The sequence below is a fragment of the Oncorhynchus masou genome, chromosome 28 (genome assembly GCF_036934945.1).
Source record: "Oncorhynchus masou masou isolate Uvic2021 chromosome 28, UVic_Omas_1.1, whole genome shotgun sequence".
NCBI classification, from domain to species: Eukaryota; Metazoa; Chordata; class Actinopteri; order Salmoniformes; family Salmonidae; genus Oncorhynchus; species Oncorhynchus masou.
The window spans coordinates 43,712,254-43,735,982 of NC_088239.1; the positions used below are offsets into that span (position 1 = coordinate 43,712,254).

Consider the following 23,729-nt stretch of genomic DNA (forward strand, 5'->3'; position numbering starts at 1 on the left):
CCGACGAGTTGTGTGTTCCCGAGATGCCGTTCTGCATGCACCTGTTGTACTGTGCCGTTGTGGCCCACCTGTTAGCTTGCACAATTCTTGCCATTCTTCTTCGACCTCGCTCATCAGCTGGCTGTTTTTGCCCACAGGACTGCTGCTGACTGGGTGTTTTTTGTTTGTCGCACCATTCTCAGTAAAACCTAGACACCTGTGCGTAAAAAGCCAAGGAGTCCAACCATTTCTGAGATACTGGAACCGGCTCGCCTGGCACCAACGATTATACCACGCCTGGCACCAACGATCATACCATGCTCAAAGCCGCTTAGGTCACTGGTTTTGCCCATTCTAACGTTCAATTGAACAGCAATTTAATGCCTTGATGCCTGTCTGCCTGCTTTATATAGCAAGCCACGAGCGAACCATTTTCGTGTACTAATAAACTGTCCACTGAGTGTATATTAATATCCCATCTCTCTATACACACAAAGCAAGGTGGTATTATGACTTGGAGCCAAGCCTGAAGCTTCACACTTAGATGTAGGTTGCATCCCAAAATGGCACTTTATTCCCTATATAGTGTACTACCTTTGACCAGGGCTGAGCTTTGGTCAAAAGTAGTGCACTTTGTGGGGAATAGGGTGCCATTTAATTGGCACACAAACATACTGTTGAGGTGATTTACGAGGATGACATTGTCTATCTGCCTGGTGTGATAGTATATCGTGGTGCCCCATTTTTTTTGTTTTACCTTTATTTTACTAGGCAAGTCAGTTAAGAACAAATTCTTATTTTCAATGACGGCCTAGGAACAGTGGGTTAACTGCCTGTTCAGAGGCAGAATGACAGATTTGTACCTTGTCAGCTTGGGGATTTGAACTTGCAACCTTTTGATTACTTGTCCAACGCTCTAACCACTAGGCTACCCTGCCGCCCCATTTCTTTGGTGTGTAAGGGTGTGTGAATTCATCACACACAATAGAGGATGTCATCCAGGGTATGATACATGGCTGGTTGTTCACCGGTTGATGATTGTTAGTTGTCAAAGATGATCTTATTTGAAACTATATTCCTCCATTATCTTTTCTACATACTTTACATCTGGGCTTAGTAATTTAAATTTACACTGCAAACTTTTATCACCCACATAAAAAATAGTGTATATAATTTTTTCAGTGGCGTCCATGATTTAGCAGCAGTGGTGTGCTGAACACTTGAGGCAGCAACATACAGTATGTAGGTAGACATAAGTATCGCCCCCTGCTGGCTATTATTACAGCTTGCCATCCATGGCACTGTAATATCACTACACTAATATGAAAGGAAAATTAGATACATCGATAGATGTTGGCATTTTATTTCAATACTTTAGTATTTGTTATTTTGCGTGACTATGCTTGTGTGTTATCATAAGATCAGACTGTAATAATATCTGCATAAGTCTCAAGGAATGTTTTTGTTATGCTTCTCTGTATCTCTGTCTGTGTGTGACAGCGATGGCATTGAGTCAGCTGGGCCTACTGTGGCTGGCTTTGTGCCGATTCCCGGTCCCTTTGTTGAGGTCTTCCTGTCAGCTGGCGGTCAGCTCCAGAGTCCCACTGCTGTTCCCAAATACATGTCATCGAGACATCGCCCCCACTGCCGCCACCTGCGTTCTCCTGTATGCCACCAAGATGAGTAAAGGTGAGCGGAGAGCCGATTGCCTCTCAACTGCTTTGTACCTATTTGATTTGGTCTAGTGTTGCCCTCAAAAAACCCTCAAAGGCTCAGGAAATATAGGGGTAGGAATCAAGACTCCATCCATCCATCTCTATTCTGCTTGTGTACTGAAGTGGTGGTCGGAACGTTCAAGAGCTTTTTTTTTGTCTTTTTGAGAAGGTTGAAGAAAACCCCACTTCACTATGTTTTCTCATTTTGGTTTTATTTGTAATAACTCTGATTGACTAGACTAGACTACCAGCATGCAGGTCTCCTTCCTCTCCTCTATCCTCCTTCTGTTCGTCCCCCTTTGAAGTCTCTCTTGTAGTGAAGGCCGCCGCTTTTCTTTTTTCCCTCAGCGAAGGGCCAGGCGGCCAAAGTGAACATCAACTCCTCGCTGGCGGAGGATGTCATCAGTCTGGAGGAAGTGAATGAGGAGATGGCCGCAGTCCTCACCGCCCTAAAAGAGGACTTCAGCCGCAACCTGAGCATCAAAATCTCTTCAGGTACATAGGGGCCATAGACTAAGGTAGGGGCTCTCACTCTCGGTCACTCCCTGATTCAATGGAAAGGAGTAGCTGTTGAGGAGCTGGCCACTGCACTCAGTTCTGGGTACTGAGACGACAGAGAGGATACTTTTCAGTTCTATTTTATTGTATGTGGATATCAGCCACCGATTGTTCAAAAAGGGATGCAGAGCCCCGCAGGCCTGAGTTTGAGCTGTGTCCATCTTTGTAAGCATAACAAGTCCCCTGTTGGTTCTCATTTAATTATTGGTCAAAAGATGAGGAAAAGTGCATCTCCATGTGTTTACTTTCTCCCTGAGGGGTGAGAGTGAACCCTGCCCTTTACCTTGACCCCTGTTGACCTTGACATCCAGGTCACAGCCTTTCCCCTCCCCTGTCCCCCCTCTCCCCTTGGGGCAGTTCAACCCTGAGAGTGCTAAAGGGGAGGGCCTGAAGGGGAGGAAGCTCATCCCCACCCCCCTCATCCCTCCCTATCTTCCTTACCCTCTCCCTCCATTCCCCCTCCTTACCCTCTCCCCTTCCTCTCACCTCTCCCTCCGTCACCCTGTGCCCAACTGTCCAGATGCACAGTAATCCATGGAAGCTGCAGGATTTAGAGCTGACAGGGAATCTTGACTGGAGATATGCTGGAATGGGGGAATCATGAGATCATTTTGTTCATGTGTATGCTTGATAATAGCCTCATCTGGGTCTCGTTATGTGTTGTGTTTGTTGTAAAGGGGAGAGGAAAGTCACCTTAGCTGAAGGAAAGCCTGTTGTAGAGGGCGGATTCATGTGGTGAACCATCGTCTGGGTAGGACTGAATCGGTCATGGAATTAAAAATGACCATAATTGACTAACCAAATGACCGGTCTCCGTAATAACCGTTAGAATAATATAAACATACAGTACCAGTCAAAAGTTTGGACACACCTACTCATATATTTCAGTATATTTCTGTTTTTTTTTGGTGAGTGAAATTAGCAAACATTTCTAAAAACCAGTTTTTGCTTTGTCATTATGGGGTATTGTGTGTAGATTGATAAGGGACATTTTTTTAAATATAAATTTTAGAATATGCCTGTAACGTAACACAATGTGGAAGAGATGAAGGGGTCTGAATACTTTCAGAATGCACTGTATATATACAGTACCAGTCAAAACTTCCAGGCTTTTTCTTTATTTGTACTATTTTCTACATTGTATAATAGTAAAGACATCAAAACTATGAAATAACACATATGGAATCATGTAGTAACCAAAAGAGTGTTAAACAAATCAAAAATATATTTTAAAATTCTTCAAAGTTGCCACCCTTTGCCTTGATTACAGCTCTGCACACTCTTGGCATTCTCTCAACCACCTTCATGAGGTCGTTTTTTAAAAACCTTTATTTAACTAGGCAAGTCAGTCATTGATGGCTGCCCGGGGAAAAGTGGGTTAACTGCCTTGTTCAGGGGAAGTAAGACAGATTTTTACATTGTCAGCTCAGGGATTCGATCCAGCAACCTTTACAGTTACTGGCCCACCTCTCTAACCACTAGGCTACCTGTGGCCCCGGCAGTTTCAGTTACCTGGGATGCATTTCACTTAACAGGTGTGCCTTCTTCAATGTGAAATAGTGGAATTTCTTTCCTTCTTAATGCTTTTGAGCCAATCAATTGTGTTGTGACAAGGTAGGGGTGGTATACAGAAGATAGCCCTATTTGGTTAAAATACCAAGTCCATATTATGGCAGGAACAGCTCAAATAAGCAAGGAGAAATGACTGTCCATCATTACTTTAAAACATGAAGATCAGTCAATGCAGAACATTTCAAGAACTTTGAAAGTTTCTCCAAGTGCCATCGCAAAAACCATCAATCGCTATGATGTCACTGACTCTCATGAGGACCGCCACAGGAAAGGAAGACCCAGAGTTACCTCTGCTGCAGAGGGTAAGTTCATTAGAGTTACCATTCTCAGAAATTGCAGCCCAAATAAATGCTTCACAGAGTTCAAGTAACAGACACATCTCAACATCAACTGTTCAGAGGAGACTGAGAATTAGGCCTTCATGGTTGAATTTCTGCAAAGAAACCATTATGAAAGGACACCAATAAGAAGAAGAGACTTGCTTAGGCCAAGAAACACGAGCAATGGACATTAGACCGGTGGAAATCTGTCCTTTGGTCTGATGAGTCCAAATTTGAGATTTTTGGTTCCAACCGCCGTGTCTTTGTGAGAAGCAGAGTAAATCAAATCAAATCAATTAACATTTTATTAGTCACATGCACCAAATACAACAGCTTACCTTACAGAGAAATGCTTACTTACGAGCCCCTAACCAACAATGAAGTTTAAAAAATACGGATAAGAATAAGAAATAAAATTAACAACTAATTAAAGAGCAGCAGTAAAATAACAATAGCGAGACTATATACAGGGGGGGGGGGGGGGGGTACCGGTAGGGAGTCAATGTGCGAGGGCACCAGTTAGTCGAGGTAGTATGTACATGTAGGTAGTTATTAAAGTGACTATGCATCGATGGTAACAACAGAGAGTAGCAATGGTGTAAAAGAGGGGGAGAGGGGGGGGCAATGCAAATAGTCTGGGTAGCCATGTTCAGGAGTCTTATGGCTTGGGGGTAGAAGCTGTTTATAAGCCTCTTGGACCTAGACTTGGTGCTCCGGTATCACTTGCCGTGCGGTAGCAGAGAGAACAGTCTATGACTAGGGTGGCTGGAGTCATTGACAATTTTAGGGCCGTCCTCGGACACCGCCTTGTATAGAGGCCCTGGATGGCAGGAAGCTTGGCCCCAGTGATGTACTAGGCCGTTCGCACTACCCTCTATAGTGCCTTGCGGTCGGAGGCTGAGCAGTTGCCATACCAGGCAGTGATGCAACCAGCCAGGATGCTCTCGAAGGTGAAGCTGTAGAACCTTTTGAGGATCTGAGGACCCATGCCAAATATTTTCAGTCCTCTGAGGGAGAATAGGTTTTGTCGTGCCCTCTTCACGACTGTCTTGGTGTGCTTGGACCATGTTAGTTTGTTGGTGATGTGGACACCAAGGAACTTGAAGCTCTCAACGTGCTCCACTGCATCCTCGTTGATGAGAATGAGGGCGTGCTTGGTCCTCTTTTTCAGTTAGTTAACAATCATCTCCTTTGTCTTGATCACATTGAGGGAGATGTTGTCCTGGCACCACACGACCAGGTCTCTGACCTCCTCCCTAGAGGCTGTCTCGTCGCTGTCGGTGATCAGGCCTACCAATGTTGTGCAATTGGCAAACTTAATGATGGTGTTGGAGTCTTGCCTGGCCGTACAGTCATGGGTGAACAGGGACTATAGGAGGGGAATGGACATGCACCCCTGATTGGCCCCTCTGTTGAGGATCAACGTGGTGGATGTGTTGTTACCTACCCTTACCACCGGGGAGCGACCTGCTAGGAAGTCCAGGATCCAGTTGCAGAGGGAGGTGTTTAGTCCCAGTGTCCTTAGCTTATTAATGAGCTTTGAGGGCACTATGGTTTTGAACGCTGAGCTGTAGTCAATGAATAGCATCCTCACATAGGTGTTCCTTTTGTCCAAGTGGGAAAGGGCAGTGTGGAGTGAAATAGAGATTGCTACGGGTTGGTAGTCGTTTAGGCAGGTTACCTTAGTGTTCTTGGGCACTATGGTAGTCTGCTTAAAACATGTTGGTATTACAGACTCGGACAGGGAGAGTTTGAAAATGTCAGTGAAGACACTTGCCAGCTGGTCAGCGCATGCTTGCAGTACACGTCCTGGTAATCCGTCTGGTCCGGCGGCCTTGTGAATGTTGACCTGTTTAAAGGTCTTACTCACATCGGCTGCGGAGAGCGTGATCCCACAGTCTTCCAGGAACAGCTGGTGCTCTCGTGCATGCTTCAGTGTTATTTGCCTCGAAGCGAGCATAGAAGTAGTTTAGCTCATATGGTAGGCTTGTGTCACTGGGCAGCTCTTGGCTGTGCTTCCCTTTGTAGTATGTAATGGTTTGCAAACCCTACCACATCTGACAAGCATCAGAGTCGGTGTAGTACAATTCGATCTTAGTCCTGTATTGATGCTTTGCCTGTTTGGTTGTTCATCAGAGGGCATAGCGGGATTTCTTATAAGCTTCCGGGTTAGAGTCCCCGCTCCTTGAAAGCAGAAGCTCTAGCCTTTAGCTCAGTGCAGATGTTGCCTGTAATCCATGGCTTCTGGTTGGGGTATGTACATACGGTCGCTGTAGGGACGACAGTATCAATGCACTTATTGATGAAGCCAATGACTGATGTGGTCTACTCATCAATGCCATCGGAGGTGTTTCTCAAGTTGAGTTGAGATGTTTCTACAACTGATTGGAGGAAAGGCACACACTTGTTTATATAAGGTCCCACAGTTGACAGTGCATGTCAGTGCAAAAAAACAAGCCATGAGGTCGAAGGATTTGTCTGTAGAGCTCCGAGACAGGATTGTGTCGAGGCACAGATCTGGGGAAGGGTACCAAAACATGTATGCAACATTGAAGGTCCCCAAGAACACAGTGGCCTCCATCATTCTTAAATGGGAGAAGTTTGGAAACACCAAGACTCTTCCTAGAGCTGGCCGCCCGGCCAAACAAAGCAACCGGGGGAGAAGGGCCTAGGTCAGGAAGATGACCAAGAACCCGATGGTCACGGAGTTCCTCTGGAGATGGGAGACCCTTTCAGAAGGACAACCATCTCTACAGCACTCCACCAAAGGCCTTTATGGTAGAGTGGCCAGATGGAAGCCACTCCTCTCCACATGACAGCCCGCTTGGAGTTTGCCAAAAGGCACCTAAAGACTCTCATACCATGATGATTCTCTGGTCTGATGAAATCAAGATTGAACTCTTTTGCCTGATTGCCAAGCGTCACATCTGGAGGAAACCAGGCACCATCCCTACGGTGAAGCATGGTGGTGGCAGCAAAATGCTGTGGGGATGTTTGTCAGCGCCAGGGACTGGGAGACGAGTCAGGATCAAGGGAAAGATGAACGGAGCAAAGTACAGAGAGTTCCTTGAACCTGCTCCAGAGCGCTCAGGACCTCAGACTGGGGTGAAGTTTCTTCTTTCAACAGGACAATGACCCTTCGGGACAAGTCTTTAAATGTCCTTGAGAAATTCCCCAAATACAGGTGTGCCAAGCTTGTAGCATCATACCCTAAAAGACTCAAGGCTGTAATATCTGCCAAATGTGCTTCAACAAAGTACTAAGTAGAGGGTCTGAATACTTATGTAATTGTGATAATTCTAAAAAACGTTTTTTTTTTTTTGTCATTATGGGGTATTGTGTGTAGAATGATGAGGGGGGAAAAACAATTGAAACAATTTTAGAATAAGCCTCTAACGTAAAACAATGTGGGGGGAAATCATGGGGTCTGAATACTTTCCAAATGCACTGTATATACAGTTGAAGTCACAAGTTTACATACACCTAGGTTGGAGTCATTGAAACTCGTTTTTGTGCAAGCACAGGGGTGGGGGTGCTTTGCTGCAAGATGGACTCGTGCACTTCACAAAATAGATGGCATCATGAGGGAGGAAAATTATGTGGATATATTGAAGCAACATCTCAAGACATCAGCAAGGAAGTTAAAGCTTGGTCGCAAATGGCTCTTCCAAATGGACAATGACCCCAAGCATACTTCCAAAGTTGTGGCAAAATGGATTAAGGACGACAAAGTCAAGGTGTTGGAGTGGCCATCACAAAGCCCTGACCTCAATCCTATAGAAAACGTGGGCAGAACTGAAAACGTGTGTGCGAGCATGGAGGCCTACAAACCTGACTCAGTTACAGCAGCTCTGTCAGGAGGAATGGGCCAAAATTCACCCATCTTATTGTGGGAAGCTTGTGGAAGGCTACCCGAAACATTTGACCCAAGTTAAACAATTTAAAGGCAATGCTACCAAATACTAATTGAGTGTATGTAAACTTCTGACCCACTGGGAATGTGATGAAAGAAATAAAAGCTGAAATAAATCATTCTGTCTGCTATTATTCTGAAATGTCACATTCTAAAATAAAGTGGTGATCCTAACTGACCTAAGACAGAGAGTTTTTAGTAGGATTAAATGTCAGGAATTGAAAAACTGAGTTTAAATGTACTTGGCTAAGGTGTATGTAAACGTCCGACTTCAACTGTATATGTATATATATATATATATATACAGTGGGGAGAACAAGTATTTGATACACTGCTGATTTTGCAGGTTTTCCTACTTACAAAGCATGTAGAGGTCTGTAATTTTTATCATAGGTACACTTCAACTGTGAGAGACGGAATCTAAAACAAAAATCCAGAAAATCACATTGTATGATTTTTAAGTAATTAATTTTGCCCGCCTGTGGGGAACAACCCATGCTTACCCCGTTGGCTCACAGCGAAAACTTGATCATTTTCAGACACAATTTTCTTGTTGTCTGCTTGTTTTAGTCAACTTCAAAACTACGCTCCAGAAAAGGACACGTGTAAAGATGAGTTTTCTACTTTTCTTTTTGTTTGTCCAGCCGAAACAATGTGTGAATAGTTGGTAGCTCACTTCTAAATTCTCAAACTACCGTAAACTTAAATGAATGGCAGTCTCAAATAGCCGCCTGTCTCTTTTAATAGCCAGGCATCGGCACACATTGCCAGATCTAAATTCATTGTTTTACAAGTGAACTTCATCGAGTACCATCGAGCTTGTGCAAGAAATGATGGATTTGTATTGTAATGTTTATACTGGTCACAATAAACAGTCTGGTAGTCTTTACAACATTTTATTGAGCAAAAACTGTGCGCATTAAGGTAAATAGACGCCTGGCTCAAATAGAAGCCTGTCTCTAAAAAACAACGGTTGTGTTCAGCGATTGAAGCAAAATAAGCGCCCGGGGCAATTAGAGTTTTATGGTAAATGCATAGCTACTGCAATTCCAACCAAAAAAAACGTCTTAGCTTTGTTTTACGCAAGCTAACAGCTACATGTTTGTTTTTGACTTAAATTGTAATTCTATTTTGGAGGCTCCACGTGGTGTCATGTCAAATATGAATGTTATTTCCAACAACCAATGAGCAAATCCGCCGTAAATCCAGCGGCATATTGAACGTTGAGATTTCTGAAAGGTCAGTCTCTTCTACAATGACAAGGAGTGGAATGTTAGCTAAAGAGACGGGTACTCAGACTAGTTCCATCCTATTCATCGTTTGATTTAACACTTTGCTTATTTCAGCAAGGGGCAACAAAGTTTCATCACATTGTTAATAGTCCCTGTCATTGCAGAAACGGACTCAACCTCAGAACCTCACAAATGCCCGAACGTCCCGTCTTCAGTTAGTTCTCAAAAAATACAACTGCACACACACACACACACACGCACACACGCACACACACACGGGAGGTATTATAGCCTGCCACTCTGTCAGTTCCTCTGCTAGAAGAAGACAAACCTCTCTTTTCCATGGGAACGCTGGGCTAACGTCAGGTTATCCAGTCCTCGCTGGACAGCTCTGTGTATACTGGCTCAGATTAATACACTGTGAAAGGAAAGCCATTTATATAACAGATCAGGACCCCAGTCACCCAGAAATGGGTTTGCACAGGCTTCCATAGTTCAAAACGATTAGTTAATGTCATGTCATCCTCATGTTCCCAAGACGCCCTCCAGTCTAGGGCACCCACCAGCTAAACATCCCCAGTATAAAGTCACACAAGAACCAACTCAAAGTCTGCTTTCTGATAGGACTTTATCATGAGGAAGCCAGGGTCGTGTTCAGTACTAGGGTAAAAATGTTTTGAAACAGGGGGTTAGCTACTACCTGAATGTTTTCCTATGATAATACATGTTTGTATTCTGTTGCAAAATGTTTTTCTACGATGTGCCCTACTGAACACGACCCAGTATTTATGCTGCAGTAGTTTATGTGTCGGGGGGCTAGGGTCAGTTTGTTATATCTGGAGTACTTCTCCTGTCTTATCCGGTGTCCTGTGTGAATTTAAGCAAGGTTTTGGCCTTTCTAGGGAGTTTTTCCTAGCCACCGTGCTTCTACACCTGCATTGCTTGCTGTTTGGGGTTTTAGGCTGGGTTTCTGTACAGCACTTTGAGATATCAGCTGATGTACGAAGGGCTATATAAATACATTTGATTTGATATGTACGTTTAGTTTTTTGAGAAGCCTATATTGTTGACTACTTGTCTACCTTTCGCCATTGTGGGTCAGCTGCCTGTGCCCTGACCAGGAAGAGCCCATTTGGCTAATGGCTTCCCGGTCGATCCACATCCCTCCTCATGCCGTTTAGGAAATTCCTGTGTGCCCTCTGGAAGTGTAAGCAGATGTGCAGAGCAGGCAGCCAGGCACACGTCCATAGAGGCCCAGGTAGTCTCTCTCGTCCACCTGCCGGCTCTAGCAATTAGCCTGGGGAAGAGGCAAGGGCCCAGGTAGCACAGGCTGGCTCTTAGTTAGGCTGACACGGAGTATAAAATCAAGTTTATTTAAAGTACTGTATATTATCACACATTCCTATTACTTTCAGGTAATACATACAGGCACTGAGTACTTGCCTTGGGTTGAAGTAAGGGCCCAGAGTCACAGACATGGCTTACAGGTCTTTCCTACCAGACAACATCTCAGACCAGAACAGCTCTGTCATGGCATGCACTCACTGTTCCCAATAGCTGGGTCCCTCTCCTTGCCCCAACCCGGGCTCAAACCAGGGACCCTCTGACCATGTTTGAGAGTACTTCTCCTGCCTCCCACGAAGCATTGTTACCTATCGCGCCATAAAAGCCACGGCTCTTGTGGAGCAAAGGAAACAACTACTTAAAGGTCTCAGTGTGAGTGACATAACGATTGAAGTGCTACGAGCGCGCGCCTCTAACTAGCTAGCGATTTCACACCGGTTGCACTCAGTTACAGTTAAGGTTTGGTCGTTGGTGTTGAATGCGTCCAAATCTGTTAAGGACCTGTCTTTGCACCCGGAAATTAGAATGAAGCAAGCAATAGCTTGTGTAAACGTACTGTTTTACTTTCTAAAGCACAAGTATAGGTACCCAGAATGGCGGTAGTCCCTCTCCTACACAAAACAAGTGGTAGAATAATCTTGAACCCACCCACCATTGAGTTGGTGATGTAAGGCAGAGGACAGAGGGGGAGGAAACAGCGGCGTCTGAGGTAAACCAGACGAGGAAAGTTGACTCATGTCGGAGAGTAGCTCTGGTTCTGCAGTCTGCAGTGGTAGGGGGTGAGAGAGAGAGAGGAGATGTTGGTAAGGGGGGGGGGGGTGTCTCAGAAACCTCCTTGGGGGGGGTCTCAGAAACCTCCTGCACCCCATCAAAACCAAACCAAATCAAAGTTTATTGGTCACATCACCAGATTTGCAGATGATATCGTAGGTGCAGCGAAATGCTTGAGTTTCAAGCTCCAACAGTGCCTAGCAGTCCAACAGTGCCTAGCAGTCCAACAGTGCCTAGCAGTCCAACAGTGCCTTGTGCCTAGCAGTCCAACAGTGCCTGGCAGACCAACAGTGCCTAGCAGTCCAACAGTGCCTAGCAGTCCAACAGTGCCTAGCAGTCCAACAGTGCCTAGCAGTCCAACAGTGCCTAGCAGTCCAACAGTGCCTGGCAGTCCAACAGTGCCTTGTGCCTAGCAGTCCAACAGTGCCTGGCAGACCAACAGTGCCTAGCAGTCCAACAGTGCCTAGCAGTCCAACAGTGCCTAGCAGTCCAACAGTGCCTAGCAGTCCAACAGTGCCTGGCAGTCCAACAGTGCCTGGCAGACCAACAGTGCCTTGTGCCTAGCAGTCCAACAGTGCCTGGCAGACCAACAGTGCCTAGCAGTCCAACAGTGCCTAGCAGTCCAAACAATGCCTAGCAGTCCAAACAATGCCTAGCAGTAAAAAAAATATCCTGGAAATATCAGAACAAGCAATGTCAGAGACGGAATATAAATATATATACAGTTGAAGTCGGAAGTTTACATACACCTTAGCCAAATACATTTAAACTCAGTTTTAATAGTAGAGAATAATAGTAGAGAGAATTATTTATTTAAACTTTTATTTCTTTCATCACATTCCAAGTGGGTCAGAAGTTCTTATACACTCAATTAGTATTTGGTAGCATTTCCTTTAAATTGTTAAACTTGGGTCAAACATTTCAGGTAGCCTTCCACAAACTTCCCACAATATGTTGGGTGAATTTTGGCCCATTCCTCCTGACAGAGCTGCTGTAACTGAGTCAGGTTTGTAGGTCTCCTTGCTCACACACACTTTTTCAGTTCTGCCCACAAATCTTTGATGGGATTGAGGTCAGGGCTTTGTGATGGCCACTCCAACACCTTGACTTTGTTGCCCTTAAGCCATTTTGCCACAACTTTGGAAGTATGCTTTGGGTCATTGTCCATTTGGAAAATCCATTTGTGACCAAGCTTTAACTTCCCGACTGATTTCTTGAGATGCTGTTTCAATATATCCACATAATTGTTCTTCCTCATGCCATTTTGTGAAGTGCACCAGTCCTTTCAGGTTATGTCGATATAGGACTTGTTTTACTGTGGATATACATACTTTTGTTCCTGTTTCCTCCCGAACCTTCACAATGTCCATTGCTGTTGTTCTGGGTTTGATTTGCGCTTTTCGCACCAAAGTACGTTCATCTCTAGGAGCCCTAATGCGTCTCCTTCCTGAGAGGTATGACGGCTGCGTGGTCCCATGGTGTTTATACTTGCGTACTATTGTGTGTACAGATGAACGTGGTACCTTCAGGCGTTTGGAAATTGTTCCCAGGGATGAACCAGACTTGTGGAAGTGTACCATTTGTTTTTTGAGGTCTTGGCTGATTTCCTTTGATTTTCCCATGATGTCAAGCAAAGAGGCACTGAGTTTGAAGGTCGGTCTTGAAATACAGCCACAGGTACACCTCCAATTGACTCAAATTATGTCAATTAGCCTATCAGAAGCTTCTAAAGCCATGACATAATTTTCTGGAATTTCCCAAACTGTTTAAAGACACAGGCAACTTAGTGTATGTGAACCTCTGACCCACTGGAATTGTGATACAGTGAATTATAAGTGAAATAATCTGTCTGTAAACAATTGTTGGAAAAATTACTTTTGTCATGCACAAAGTAGATATCCTAACCGAATTGCCAAAACTATAGTTTGTTAACAAGAAATTTGTGGAGTGGTTGAAAAACAAGTTTTGATGACTCCAACCTAAGTGTATGTAAACTTCCGACTTCAACTGTACATATAATATATATAAATACATATACATATAATGTACGGACAGTATATGAATACAAAATAGGAGAACTGCAGTAGTTATATAGGATGAGCCATGTCTAGAATAGAGTATATACAGTGAGTGTACAAAATATTAGGATTACTTTCCTAATATTAAGTTCCACCCCCTTTTGCCCTCAGAACTGCCTCCATTTGTCATAGCATGGACTCTTCAAGGCGTCGAAAGCGTTCCACATGGACGCTGGCCCATGTTGACTCCAATGCTTCCCACAGTTGTGTCAAGTTTGCTGAATGTCCTTTGGGTGGTGGACAATTCTTGATACACACGGGGAACTGTTGAGCGTGAAAAACCCCGCAGCGTTGCTGTTCTTGTCACAACACACCGGTGCGCCTGGCTCTTACTACCATGCCCTGTTTAAAGGCACTTCAATATTTTGTCTTGCCCATTCACCCTCTGAATGGCACACATACACAATCCATGTCTCAAGGCTTACAAATCCTTCTTTAATCTGTCTCCTCCCCTTCATCTACACTCAATGAAGTGGATTTAACAAGTGACATCAATAAGGGATCACAGCCTTCAACTGGATTCACCTGATCAGTCTATGTCATGGAAAGAGCAGGTGTTCCTAATGTTTTGTGTACTCAGTGTACTTATAAAGTGGGTGAAACGGTATATAAACATTATTAAAGTGACCAGTGTTCAATGACTATGTACATAAGGTAGCAGTGTGTAAGGTACAGAGTTGAGTACTGGGTGGTAGCCGGCTAGCAACAGTGACCAAAGTTCAGGGCAGGGTATTGGGTGAAGATGGAAGCTGTTTCTCAGTTCCTCACGCCAACCATAAGCCTCAGCTTACACTCTGCCAATTGAATTGTGGGGAGGTTGGTTTGGATCGTGTACTCAATGCTGTTTTTGGTGATGAGGGTTTAGGCGGGCCTAGATAATGGTTAAGTTGTTTTGGTCATATGCTTGGGCATGTCTTGTGTTACATGCTGGTGACATCCAATTTCCCCTCTGGGAAATCAATTACGTTTATCATTGAAGTATATTCGACTCGTGTTTTATTCTGGTCCTTTGTTTTACAGGAGCTCTGGATCATATCGTGGTGCACACGACAGATGGCAAATTCCCCCTGAACCAGTTGGGTCAGATGTCCATGAAACCCCCTCAGCTCAACGTGGTCAACATGACCGGCTTCCCACACACTGCTGGCTGGGTGGGTTAGGGTTCTCCTCTGTATGAACCACTCTGGGCTGACGGCAACGCACTGTGAAATGAACGCGTCTCTCTCTCCCTCTCTCTCTCTCTCTCTCTCTCGCGTGCTCTCTCTCTCGTTCCCTCTCTTTCTCTCTTTCTCTTTCTCCATCTGAAACCTGAGTCGGGCGCTCTCTCTCCAGCCTTGTGTTCAGCCGTAGTGATCGATGGTTCTGGGAAGCCCTTTGATCTTGAGCGATTGAAACAAAGGCCAATATTTTGTGGTCAGCTGTCATCAGCAGGAAGTGACCGTGCTGTACCCTCTGTGAAGGAGGAGGACTAACTGCTCCAAGTGATGCTCTCTCGCACGCACGCACGCACGCACGCACGCACGCACACACACACACACACACACACACACACACACACACACACACACACACACACACACACACACACACACACACACACACACACACACACACACACACACACACACACACACACACACACACACACACACCTCTCTATTTCCCTGTCTTCATTCTTCTCTTTTCTTTTCCCTGTGTTGCTTCTTTCCCTCTCTCTCTCTCTCTCTCTCCCCCTTCTCCTTTCTCCCTCCTTCATCCTATGTTGTTATGAATGAGGGTTGTCCCTGTCTGATGCTGGGATCCGTTTTAAAGGGAGATTGTTTTTTTTTTTGGCTTTGACTCATTTAGTAGTGAAGCACAGTTCTGCTTCACCTTGAGGAGCTCAGCCTGGAACTCAGCAGCACTCAGCCACAATAGGTGTACAACAGTGGAGGCTGCTGGGGGGAGAACGGCTCATAATAATGGATGGAATGGAGTTAATGGAATGGTGTCAAAAACAATGTTCCCGGAGGGATCACACCTTTCAGATATGCCTCATGATGTGTGCTTCATTTGGAAACACACACAGATAAGCATATTGCACACATATTGCGCGTACATGACACGCACGCTACCATATATCATTGTATCAGTTCAATAGAGGTAATTAACCTGTAAGAGGAGAGGCTCAGAGACATTATGTTGCACAAATATCACCATATCTGAGCGAAAAAGTTCAGACAGAAACTACAAACGATATATATTCAAATGGGCCGGGAAAAAACCCCACTGGTACCATCACACATGCACAAGCGTTACTGCTGCAACATGACAATTCCTTCAGACCAAATGTTAAAAGGGTGCAAATGTGTGATGTGAGAGCAGGGGTATCAATTTCTTATTTTCTTTTTTTTCTCCCATCCAGTTTCTGGTCTAAACCACTGGGGAAAGAATTGGCAGCAAGATTAAAGGATTTATTTGTGTGTATTATTTCACAAGGCCTATTGCCTTGCATGTTAAATTCATTTTCTTTTCTTTTTTTAAACAGCCTCTCCTAATCTCTGGTTCCTGTCTTTAACTACAGAATGATAGATCCAGCCCATACCTATGTTTGATTGCTCTCAGCATTGAATTCATCATTATTTCCCCACAGCTCCAGCAGTTACGGAAATCTGGGGGGAATGCTGTGCTCTGTTCTGGGTAGCTCCGTAAACACCAGGTTAGGTTCTGGTTAATATGTTACAAAATAAGTGGGATAACGCTGAGGTTTCTGATTAAAACACAGCCACAGCCACAGCCACAGCCGAAAGGAACGAACAGAGCTAAAACACCTTGTTAATGATGTGGAGGATACCACACACACACACGCACACGCGCGTACGCGCACACACACACACACACACACACACACACACACACACACACACACACACACACACACACACACACACACACACACACACACACACACACACACACACACACACTAAGACATACACACACAGCCTTTTTCCTCCCCTTCCCTTCTTCCCCAAAAGTCCAAGTGGTTTAATTAATGCTGCCATTGCCACTGCACAACAGGCACTGGGGGTGGGGTGGGGGGGTTGGGGGAGGGGGGGGGGGGTTGCAGTAACACTGTACTGCAGTTACTGCAGTACTGGACCTTGCAGTAATGAATGACTGGAAAACAATGGCCTCTCGTTAGGAACGTGGGTAATGGATGTGAATAATTATAATCCTATTTGCTTTGGGTGCTGTACAGTCACCTCTGTGTTGGCTTAGCAGGGCTGTTAGACTGTTAGGTAATGGGAGGTTAGGGGTCTGCCGGTGTGCGGGTGTGAGGGGATGGAAGGGGATTTCTATCTGGTGCTGGGATCTATCTGGTAATGTTGTGATGGGCAATGGTATAAAGTACGAAGTAAAAAATACTTTAAAGTACTACTTAAGTCGTTTTTGGGGGTATCTGTACTTTACTTGACTATTTATATTTTTGACAACTTTTACTTTTACTTCACTGCATTCCTAAAGAAAATAATATACGTTTTACTCCATACAATTTACCTGACACCCAAAAGTGCTTGCTACATTTTGAATGCTTAGCAGGACAGGAGAATTGTCCAATTCACGCACTTAACAACCGAACATCCCTGGTCATCCCTACTGCCTCTGATCTGGCGGACTCACTAAACACAAATGCTTCGTTTGTAAATGATGTCTGTTTTGAAGAGTGCCCTCTGGTATGAAGGAATTTGAAATTATTTATACTTTTACTTTGATACTTAAGTATATTTTAGCAATGACATTTACTTTTGATACTTCAGCATATTTAAAACAATATACTCTTATACTTTTACTCAAGTAGTATTTTACTGGGTGACTTTCACTTTTACTTGAGTCACTTAAGTATGACAATTGCGTATTGTTTCCACCACTGGTGATGGGTACCTGACGGTTGAACAATAGTGTGTTCAGTCTTAGCATGTTGTCCCCACACGGCCTGTTTTTAATATGTGTCTGAACAGGCTCCATATCATAGAATTAAATAGAACACATACTGGAGTCTCCACAGGCCTCAGTCTGTCCCGTCTCTGTCTCTCTCTCAGGCACCTCTCCCACAACTAGCAGACACAGACAAATCACATATCCAGATTACAGCATTTTCTTTAATTGCCTTTTGGAGTCCAACCACCATTAGAGTTCTAATATGTTACACAGACATATCCTCTAGTCTAATGCATTGTGGGTATATGGCCAAGCCAGGACTCCCGCAGTTATTCACAAACACGCACACACACACACACACACACACACACACACACACACACACACACACACACACACACACACACACACACACACACACACACACACACACACACACACACACACACACACAGGCACATACACACACACACCTCCGTCCCACTCCTACCATCCCGTAGAGGTTACCAGAGGTCATCGCCCTGCACTGCAACCCCTCAGCCCGTTCCCAGAGGACTGTGTTCTGACAGCGCCCCGCGGCACTTCCACACCGCATGTGCTTCTCCTGCCACGGCCAGGGCTGATCCCCCCCCCCCACACACACACACACATGCACACACACACACTCCAGAGCTGCTCTGTGGGGAGATGCTACACAGTTCACCCAGCTCGCCATGTATCAAAGCCAACCTGACCAGGGACAGCCAAGGTCTGCTTCCTGGTGCTCCTATGGGTAGGACAGAGGCCAGGGCAGTCTAAGGGTGGGGGCCTGGGGTGGATTGGTAGGGGTGGGGTGGGTGTCTTGAGGGTGGGTGCATTATATTGAATTGGATTAGATTTATTGTTGCCCAAGAAATACATATTTTTTTCACAGGCTCGTACATTGGATAGAGGCTGGGACTGGTGAATGGATAGGGGCTGGGACCTGGCTGGGTGGTTGGGTGTCTGTCTGCAGGTAGTGTAGCTCCAGCCCCAGTCCAAGCCCCAGCTGGAAGTTATTAGGTCTAGGTCTAATGTGTGTTTGATGTGTCCTCAGGCCATGGCTGCTGCCACCCGCGCCCTGCGTGAGAGCAGCATGAAACTCAACCCTGAGGTGGACGGAACCATCATCAGGGTGCTTATTTCCAAGTAAGTCAGCCAGTCCTGAGAGCTCTCTCTCTCTCTCTCTCTCTCTCTCTCTCTCTCTCTCTCTCTCTCTCTCTCTCTCTCTATTCAATTCCAATTTAAGAAGTTTTATTGACATGGGAAACATATGTTTACATTTCCAAAGGAAGTGAAATAGATAATAAACATAAGTGAAATAAACAGTCAAAAATATTTTTACAGTAAACATTACACTCACAAAATAATTAAAAATTTCATATTGTGTGCAAATAGTTCAAGTACAAAAGGGAAAATAAATAAACATAAATATGGGTTGTATTTACAGTGTATTTACAGTGTTTGGCCTTCACTGGTTGCCTTTTTCTTGTGGCAACAGCTGTGATGGCTGTGATGGCACACTGTGGTATTTCACCCAATAGATATAGGAGTTTATCAAAATTGGGTTTGTTTTCAAATTCTTTGTGAGTCCGTGTAATCTGATGGAAATATTTGTCTCTAATATGGTCATACATTTGGCAGGAGGTTAGGAAGTGCAGCTCAGTTTCCAACTCATTTTGTGGGCAGTGTGCACATAGCCTTTCTTTTGAGAGTCAGGTCCGCCTAAGGCTATGCTCACCGAGTCTGTACATAGTAACCTTTTATTTAACTAGGCAAGCCAGTTAAGAACAAATTCTTATTTTTAATGACAGCCTAGGAACAGTGTGTTAACTGCCTTGTTCTGGGGCAGAGCAAAATATTTTTACCTTGTCAGCTCGGGGATTGGATCTAGCAACCTTTCGGTAACTGACCCAACGCTCTAACCACTAGGCAAGGCCTTCCTTAAGTTTGGGTCAGTCACAGTGTTCAGCTATTCTGCCACTGTGCACTCTCTGTTTAGGGCCGAATAGCATTCTAGTTTGCTCTGTTATTTTGTAAATTCTTTCCAATGTGTCAAGTAATTATCTTTTGTTTTCTCATGATTTGGTTGGGTCTAATTGTGTTGCTGTCCTCTCTCTCTCGCTCTCTCGCTCTGTCACTCTCTCCTCTCACTCTCACTCTGTCACTCTCCTCTCACTCTCGTCATCTCTCTCTATTCTCTTACTCCCCCCCCCCCCTCTCTCTCTCTCTCTCTCTCTCTCTCTCTCTCTCTCTCTCTCCCACTCTCTCTCTCTTCACCCTCTCCCTTCTCTCTCACTCTCTTTCTCTCTCTATTCACTTACTCCCCTCTCTCTCTATCTCTCCCTCTCTCTCTCTCTGCCCCTCTCTCTCTCTCTCTCTCTCTCTCTCTTCACTCTCTTGTTTCTCTCTCACTCTCTTCACTCTCTCGTTTCTCTCTCACTCTCTCTCTCTCCCTCTCTCTCTGCCTCTCTCTCTCTCTTCACTCTCTCGTTTCTCTCTCACTCTCATTATTCACCATCTTTCCTCACTTTCCTCATTCTTCCATTCCCCCCCCCCGTTTTATTAATTCTCCTGTCAGTCCCTTACCTGACCTACCATCTCCTTTAAAAATGTGTTTCTGACATATTCGTTTAACTCATTCGCACGGACTGTAGCAGTTAGAAAACACCAACTTTGGTCAAAAGTCCTCTGTCCAGCTCAGCTCCCTGCCAAATCCAATAACTTGCCTGTGTCCCAAATGACACCCTATTCCCTACGGGCCCTGGTCAAAAGCAGTGCACTATATAGCGAATAGGGTGCCATTTTGGGACGTACCCACCTTTGACGTGCTGCCGTCACTCGCTAAACCACAAAATATGTGTGATTATTAAGTAAGCGGAGCCCCGGCAACAGCAGGTGCTTGTCTGGCAGTGCTGGATAGTGGGACGAACGGACGCCTTCTTCCTCTTCAATCAGTGTCGGCACGCAACCCACATTTGCATTTCCAAAGAGAGCGAGCGGCTTGATTTGGCCCAGACTCAGTAATTACGCATTATTGTTTGCAGTAAATAGACTCCACTTTTGGATTGTTTGCAAATAGTCCCAGGCAAAAATGCCAATTAAGGAAAATAAACTGTTATCACCCGGCAGCAAAGCAAACCAAAAACAAAGTTGTTGACTGCACTGCGACCTTGAAAACTATTTTTCAAGTGGCACAGAAAGCCAGGTATTTGTTTATTGGAATTAAATGGCATGTAATGGAGATAGAGGGGGAAAATATGCATAACTCATTGCAGGCATTTTAAACCGTGTGTGTGTGTATGTGCGTACATAGGCACGTTTGTCCTTCCGTCCCCACAGGGTCACGCGTGAGTACATGAGAGCCGGGCAGTTCACTATCAAGTCCAAGGAGTCTCTGAGGAGGGTGTGACCGTGTCAGAGGACACCATCCAATTGGTGGAGAAACAAGTACTGAGACAGGGATACGTGTCCAGTCAGAGGGCAGAAATACTATCAGAAGCTACAAATGTTCAGATGAATCCTTTCTATAATTTCACAGTACTTGTATAATAATACCAATAGTCTAGTTGTCTAGTAAGTGTTCTCTCTCCTCTTCGCCACTCTCTCTGGTAGGGCAAAATGGCAAACGGCTTTTGAAGCGGATATAGACATGCAGCTGGCCGCCAAAACCAAAGGTGACATTTCTAAAATTACCACAACTCTATTTTTGACACAATCATGTTTGCAATGGTTCCTCCTGCAAATATGACTGAACACGATAATGAACACAATACTGAACATGATAATGAACACAATACTGAACACGATAATGAACACGATACTGATCACGATGAACACAATACTGAACACGATAATGAACACAATACTGAACACGATAATGAACACGAGAATGAACACGAGAATGAACACGATACTGAACACGAGAATGAACACGATACTGAACACGGTACTGAACACGGTACTGAACACGATCATGAACACGATACTGAACACGATACGGAACACGATACTGAACACAATACTGAACACGATACTGAACACAATACTGAACACGATAATGAACACAATACTCAACACGATAATGAACACGTCACTGAACACGATACTGAACATGATACTGAACACAATACTGAACATGATACTGAACACAATACTGAACACGATAATGAACACGATACTGAACACGATAAGGAACACGACACTGAACACGATACTGAACACGATACCGAATCCTCAACAAAAACAAAAGTGTATGTTTAACGATGGAGAATTGAGGGAGAGCACACACTGTACTGTACTGTACTGTAGGTTCGGTTGGCGCTAGCTCTGGGGTTGTTTGTGTGTTCCACTCATGCGTAAACAGAAGTTGGCATGGCACGACAGTGGCTGCTGGGTTTCTCTGTCGCTCTCGTCTTAAAACAAACACAGAAGGGAGAAATGGACTTTTAATGGCATCTGGGAGCCTCCTAATCAAACTGAGGCCACAGAGAGCTGTGTTTATGTAAAAAGCACCACACTCACTGTAAACTGTGTGAATTTCCTGGCCTGAGACACCGAGACAGTCTCCCAGAGGACAGGAAGAATAGAGATATTAACGTGGTGCCAACAGCCAACATTTGTTTCAGATTCAGCGTTAAAGGGATAGTTCATGTAAAATACATGTTTAGATATTTATTTCTTTACCTTGAAAAGCAATCTACGGACAAGGCAATCCACAGTTTGGTTTTGTTAAACTAGCCACTGCAAACTAATGCTGATATTTCAAGGTAAGGAAACAAATATCAAGGAAAGGAAACATATCTAAATTGCTCAACTTTCCCTTTAGCTCCGAACTCACTGATTTGTTCTGTCAGTTTGTCAAGGAGTAATACTACAGCTACCAAATGTAAACACAAGAAAGTGGGCACCCACCAGTATTTATGGACACCCTTTTAATCAAAATGCTGCTTTGTACATCAACTCTGTTATGTGTTTTCTTCTTTTCTTGCCTTTCATGTGAGTAGGATGTTAAATCTCCTTCGTTAGTTAGAGTGATAATCGTCTACATTCTCCCTGTGTACTAAGCCAGAATGTATCGCACCACACCACTACGGTCTTTCATCCATTAGGTGTAGTATACAATACGGTGGTTTGCTTGGCCCTACCCTGAGATACCACTCGCACGCACGCACGCACACACACACACACACACACACACACACACACACACACACACACACACACACACACACACACACACACACACACACACACACACACACACACACACACACACACACACACACACACACACCCTGAGACAATACACACACACACGCACCTGCACACACACCCTGCGACGTTAGTTTGGTCTTTAATGGGCAAAACAGACGAGGGTCATTGGATAAATAACGGTTTAGAGGAGGAGAGCCCAGACAGGAGGGAAATGGCATTGATTCTGGGTCCACATGTCAGCAATTTGGGGGCATTGTGTATCTTGGCCCAAAGCAGAGGCTCATGATCGATGGAGGAGTGAAAATCTCAAATCCCTGGCACCGAATGCAGCCCTGGAAATTGCTTTCAGCTGATAGCTTCATTTCAGTTGACGTTTATCAACTGAATTACTGATCCTCCGGAACGGTGAGGAGAGGGGAAATGTTTTTTGTTTGTTTGTGCTTCTTGTCCAAATTAACACTCACTACTAGAATTGATAGTGTTAGACTAGTGTACCCCCCTTAGATAAACCAGAGGCTGGTTGAGAGGATAAACTAAGAGGAGAGGTAATTGCAGTCAGTTCTTGTCGTCAGAGATACTGTATGTTACAGTTCCTCCCTGGTTATCTGAGCAAGAGTAAGGAAGTCTCTCTCTCTCTCCCAGGGGCCTCGTCTTCCTACTTTACTTTGCGTGCAGATTATGCATGATTTAATGATTCATTTCTGTCGTCTTGTGAGAGTCTTGTGACTGTGGTGTAACATTGATATGCCGGTTAGATTTGGTGAGAGTAAGAGAGTACTTCGTTGGAGCCTGGCTGAGGGGTTTTGCAGTCATGAAGCAGGCTATCATACCTCCCTGCCAGTACTGCTCTGATTACACACCCAACACCCAGCCCATGTTCAGAACGGTGGTTAGGAGGTTTCGAGAGAGAGAGAGAGAGAGAGAGAGTGAGATGTAGAGAGCCGTGAAGCACTTCTGTGGCCTCAGAATTGGCAACCCGTACGCCCATCGCGTCTTCGCCATGTGAAGTGTGCGAGCCACCTGACGATCTCATCAAGAATCCAATCAGCGAGGATGTAGAAAATGCACTTCTGGTGTGATGGGAAAGACTT

General features: G+C 44.7%; 1 protein-coding gene across 1 annotated transcript; it reads left to right on the forward strand.

Moving 5' to 3' along the window:
* The first annotated feature begins 1,481 nt into the window (after window positions 1-1,481).
* On the forward strand, window positions 1,482-20,833 carry LOC135518589 (ribosome-recycling factor, mitochondrial-like). The gene is made up of 5 exons (XM_064943750.1): window positions 1,482-1,668; window positions 2,043-2,189; window positions 14,503-14,633; window positions 18,479-18,570; window positions 20,764-20,833. The coding sequence occupies exons 1-5, from the start codon at window positions 1,482-1,484 to the stop codon at window positions 20,831-20,833; spliced, it is 627 nt and encodes a 208-aa protein (XP_064799822.1).
* The last annotated feature ends 2,896 nt before the right edge of the window (window positions 20,834-23,729 follow it).

What these genes read in the sequence shown, in the direction of transcription:
- LOC135518589 (XM_064943750.1), top strand. Translation starts at nt 1,482, where the DNA reads ATGGCATTGAGTCAGCTGGGCCTACTGTGGCTGGCTTTGTGCCGATTC. An exon ending in TGCCACCAAGATGAGTAAAG is followed by an intron (nt 1,669 to 2,042) that starts GTGAGCGGAGAG and finishes TTTTTCCCTCAG; the next exon opens with CGAAGGGCCAGGCGGCCAAA. An exon ending in TCCCACACACTGCTGGCTGG is followed by an intron (nt 14,634 to 18,478) that starts GTGGGTTAGGGT and finishes ATGTGTCCTCAG; the next exon opens with GCCATGGCTGCTGCCACCCG.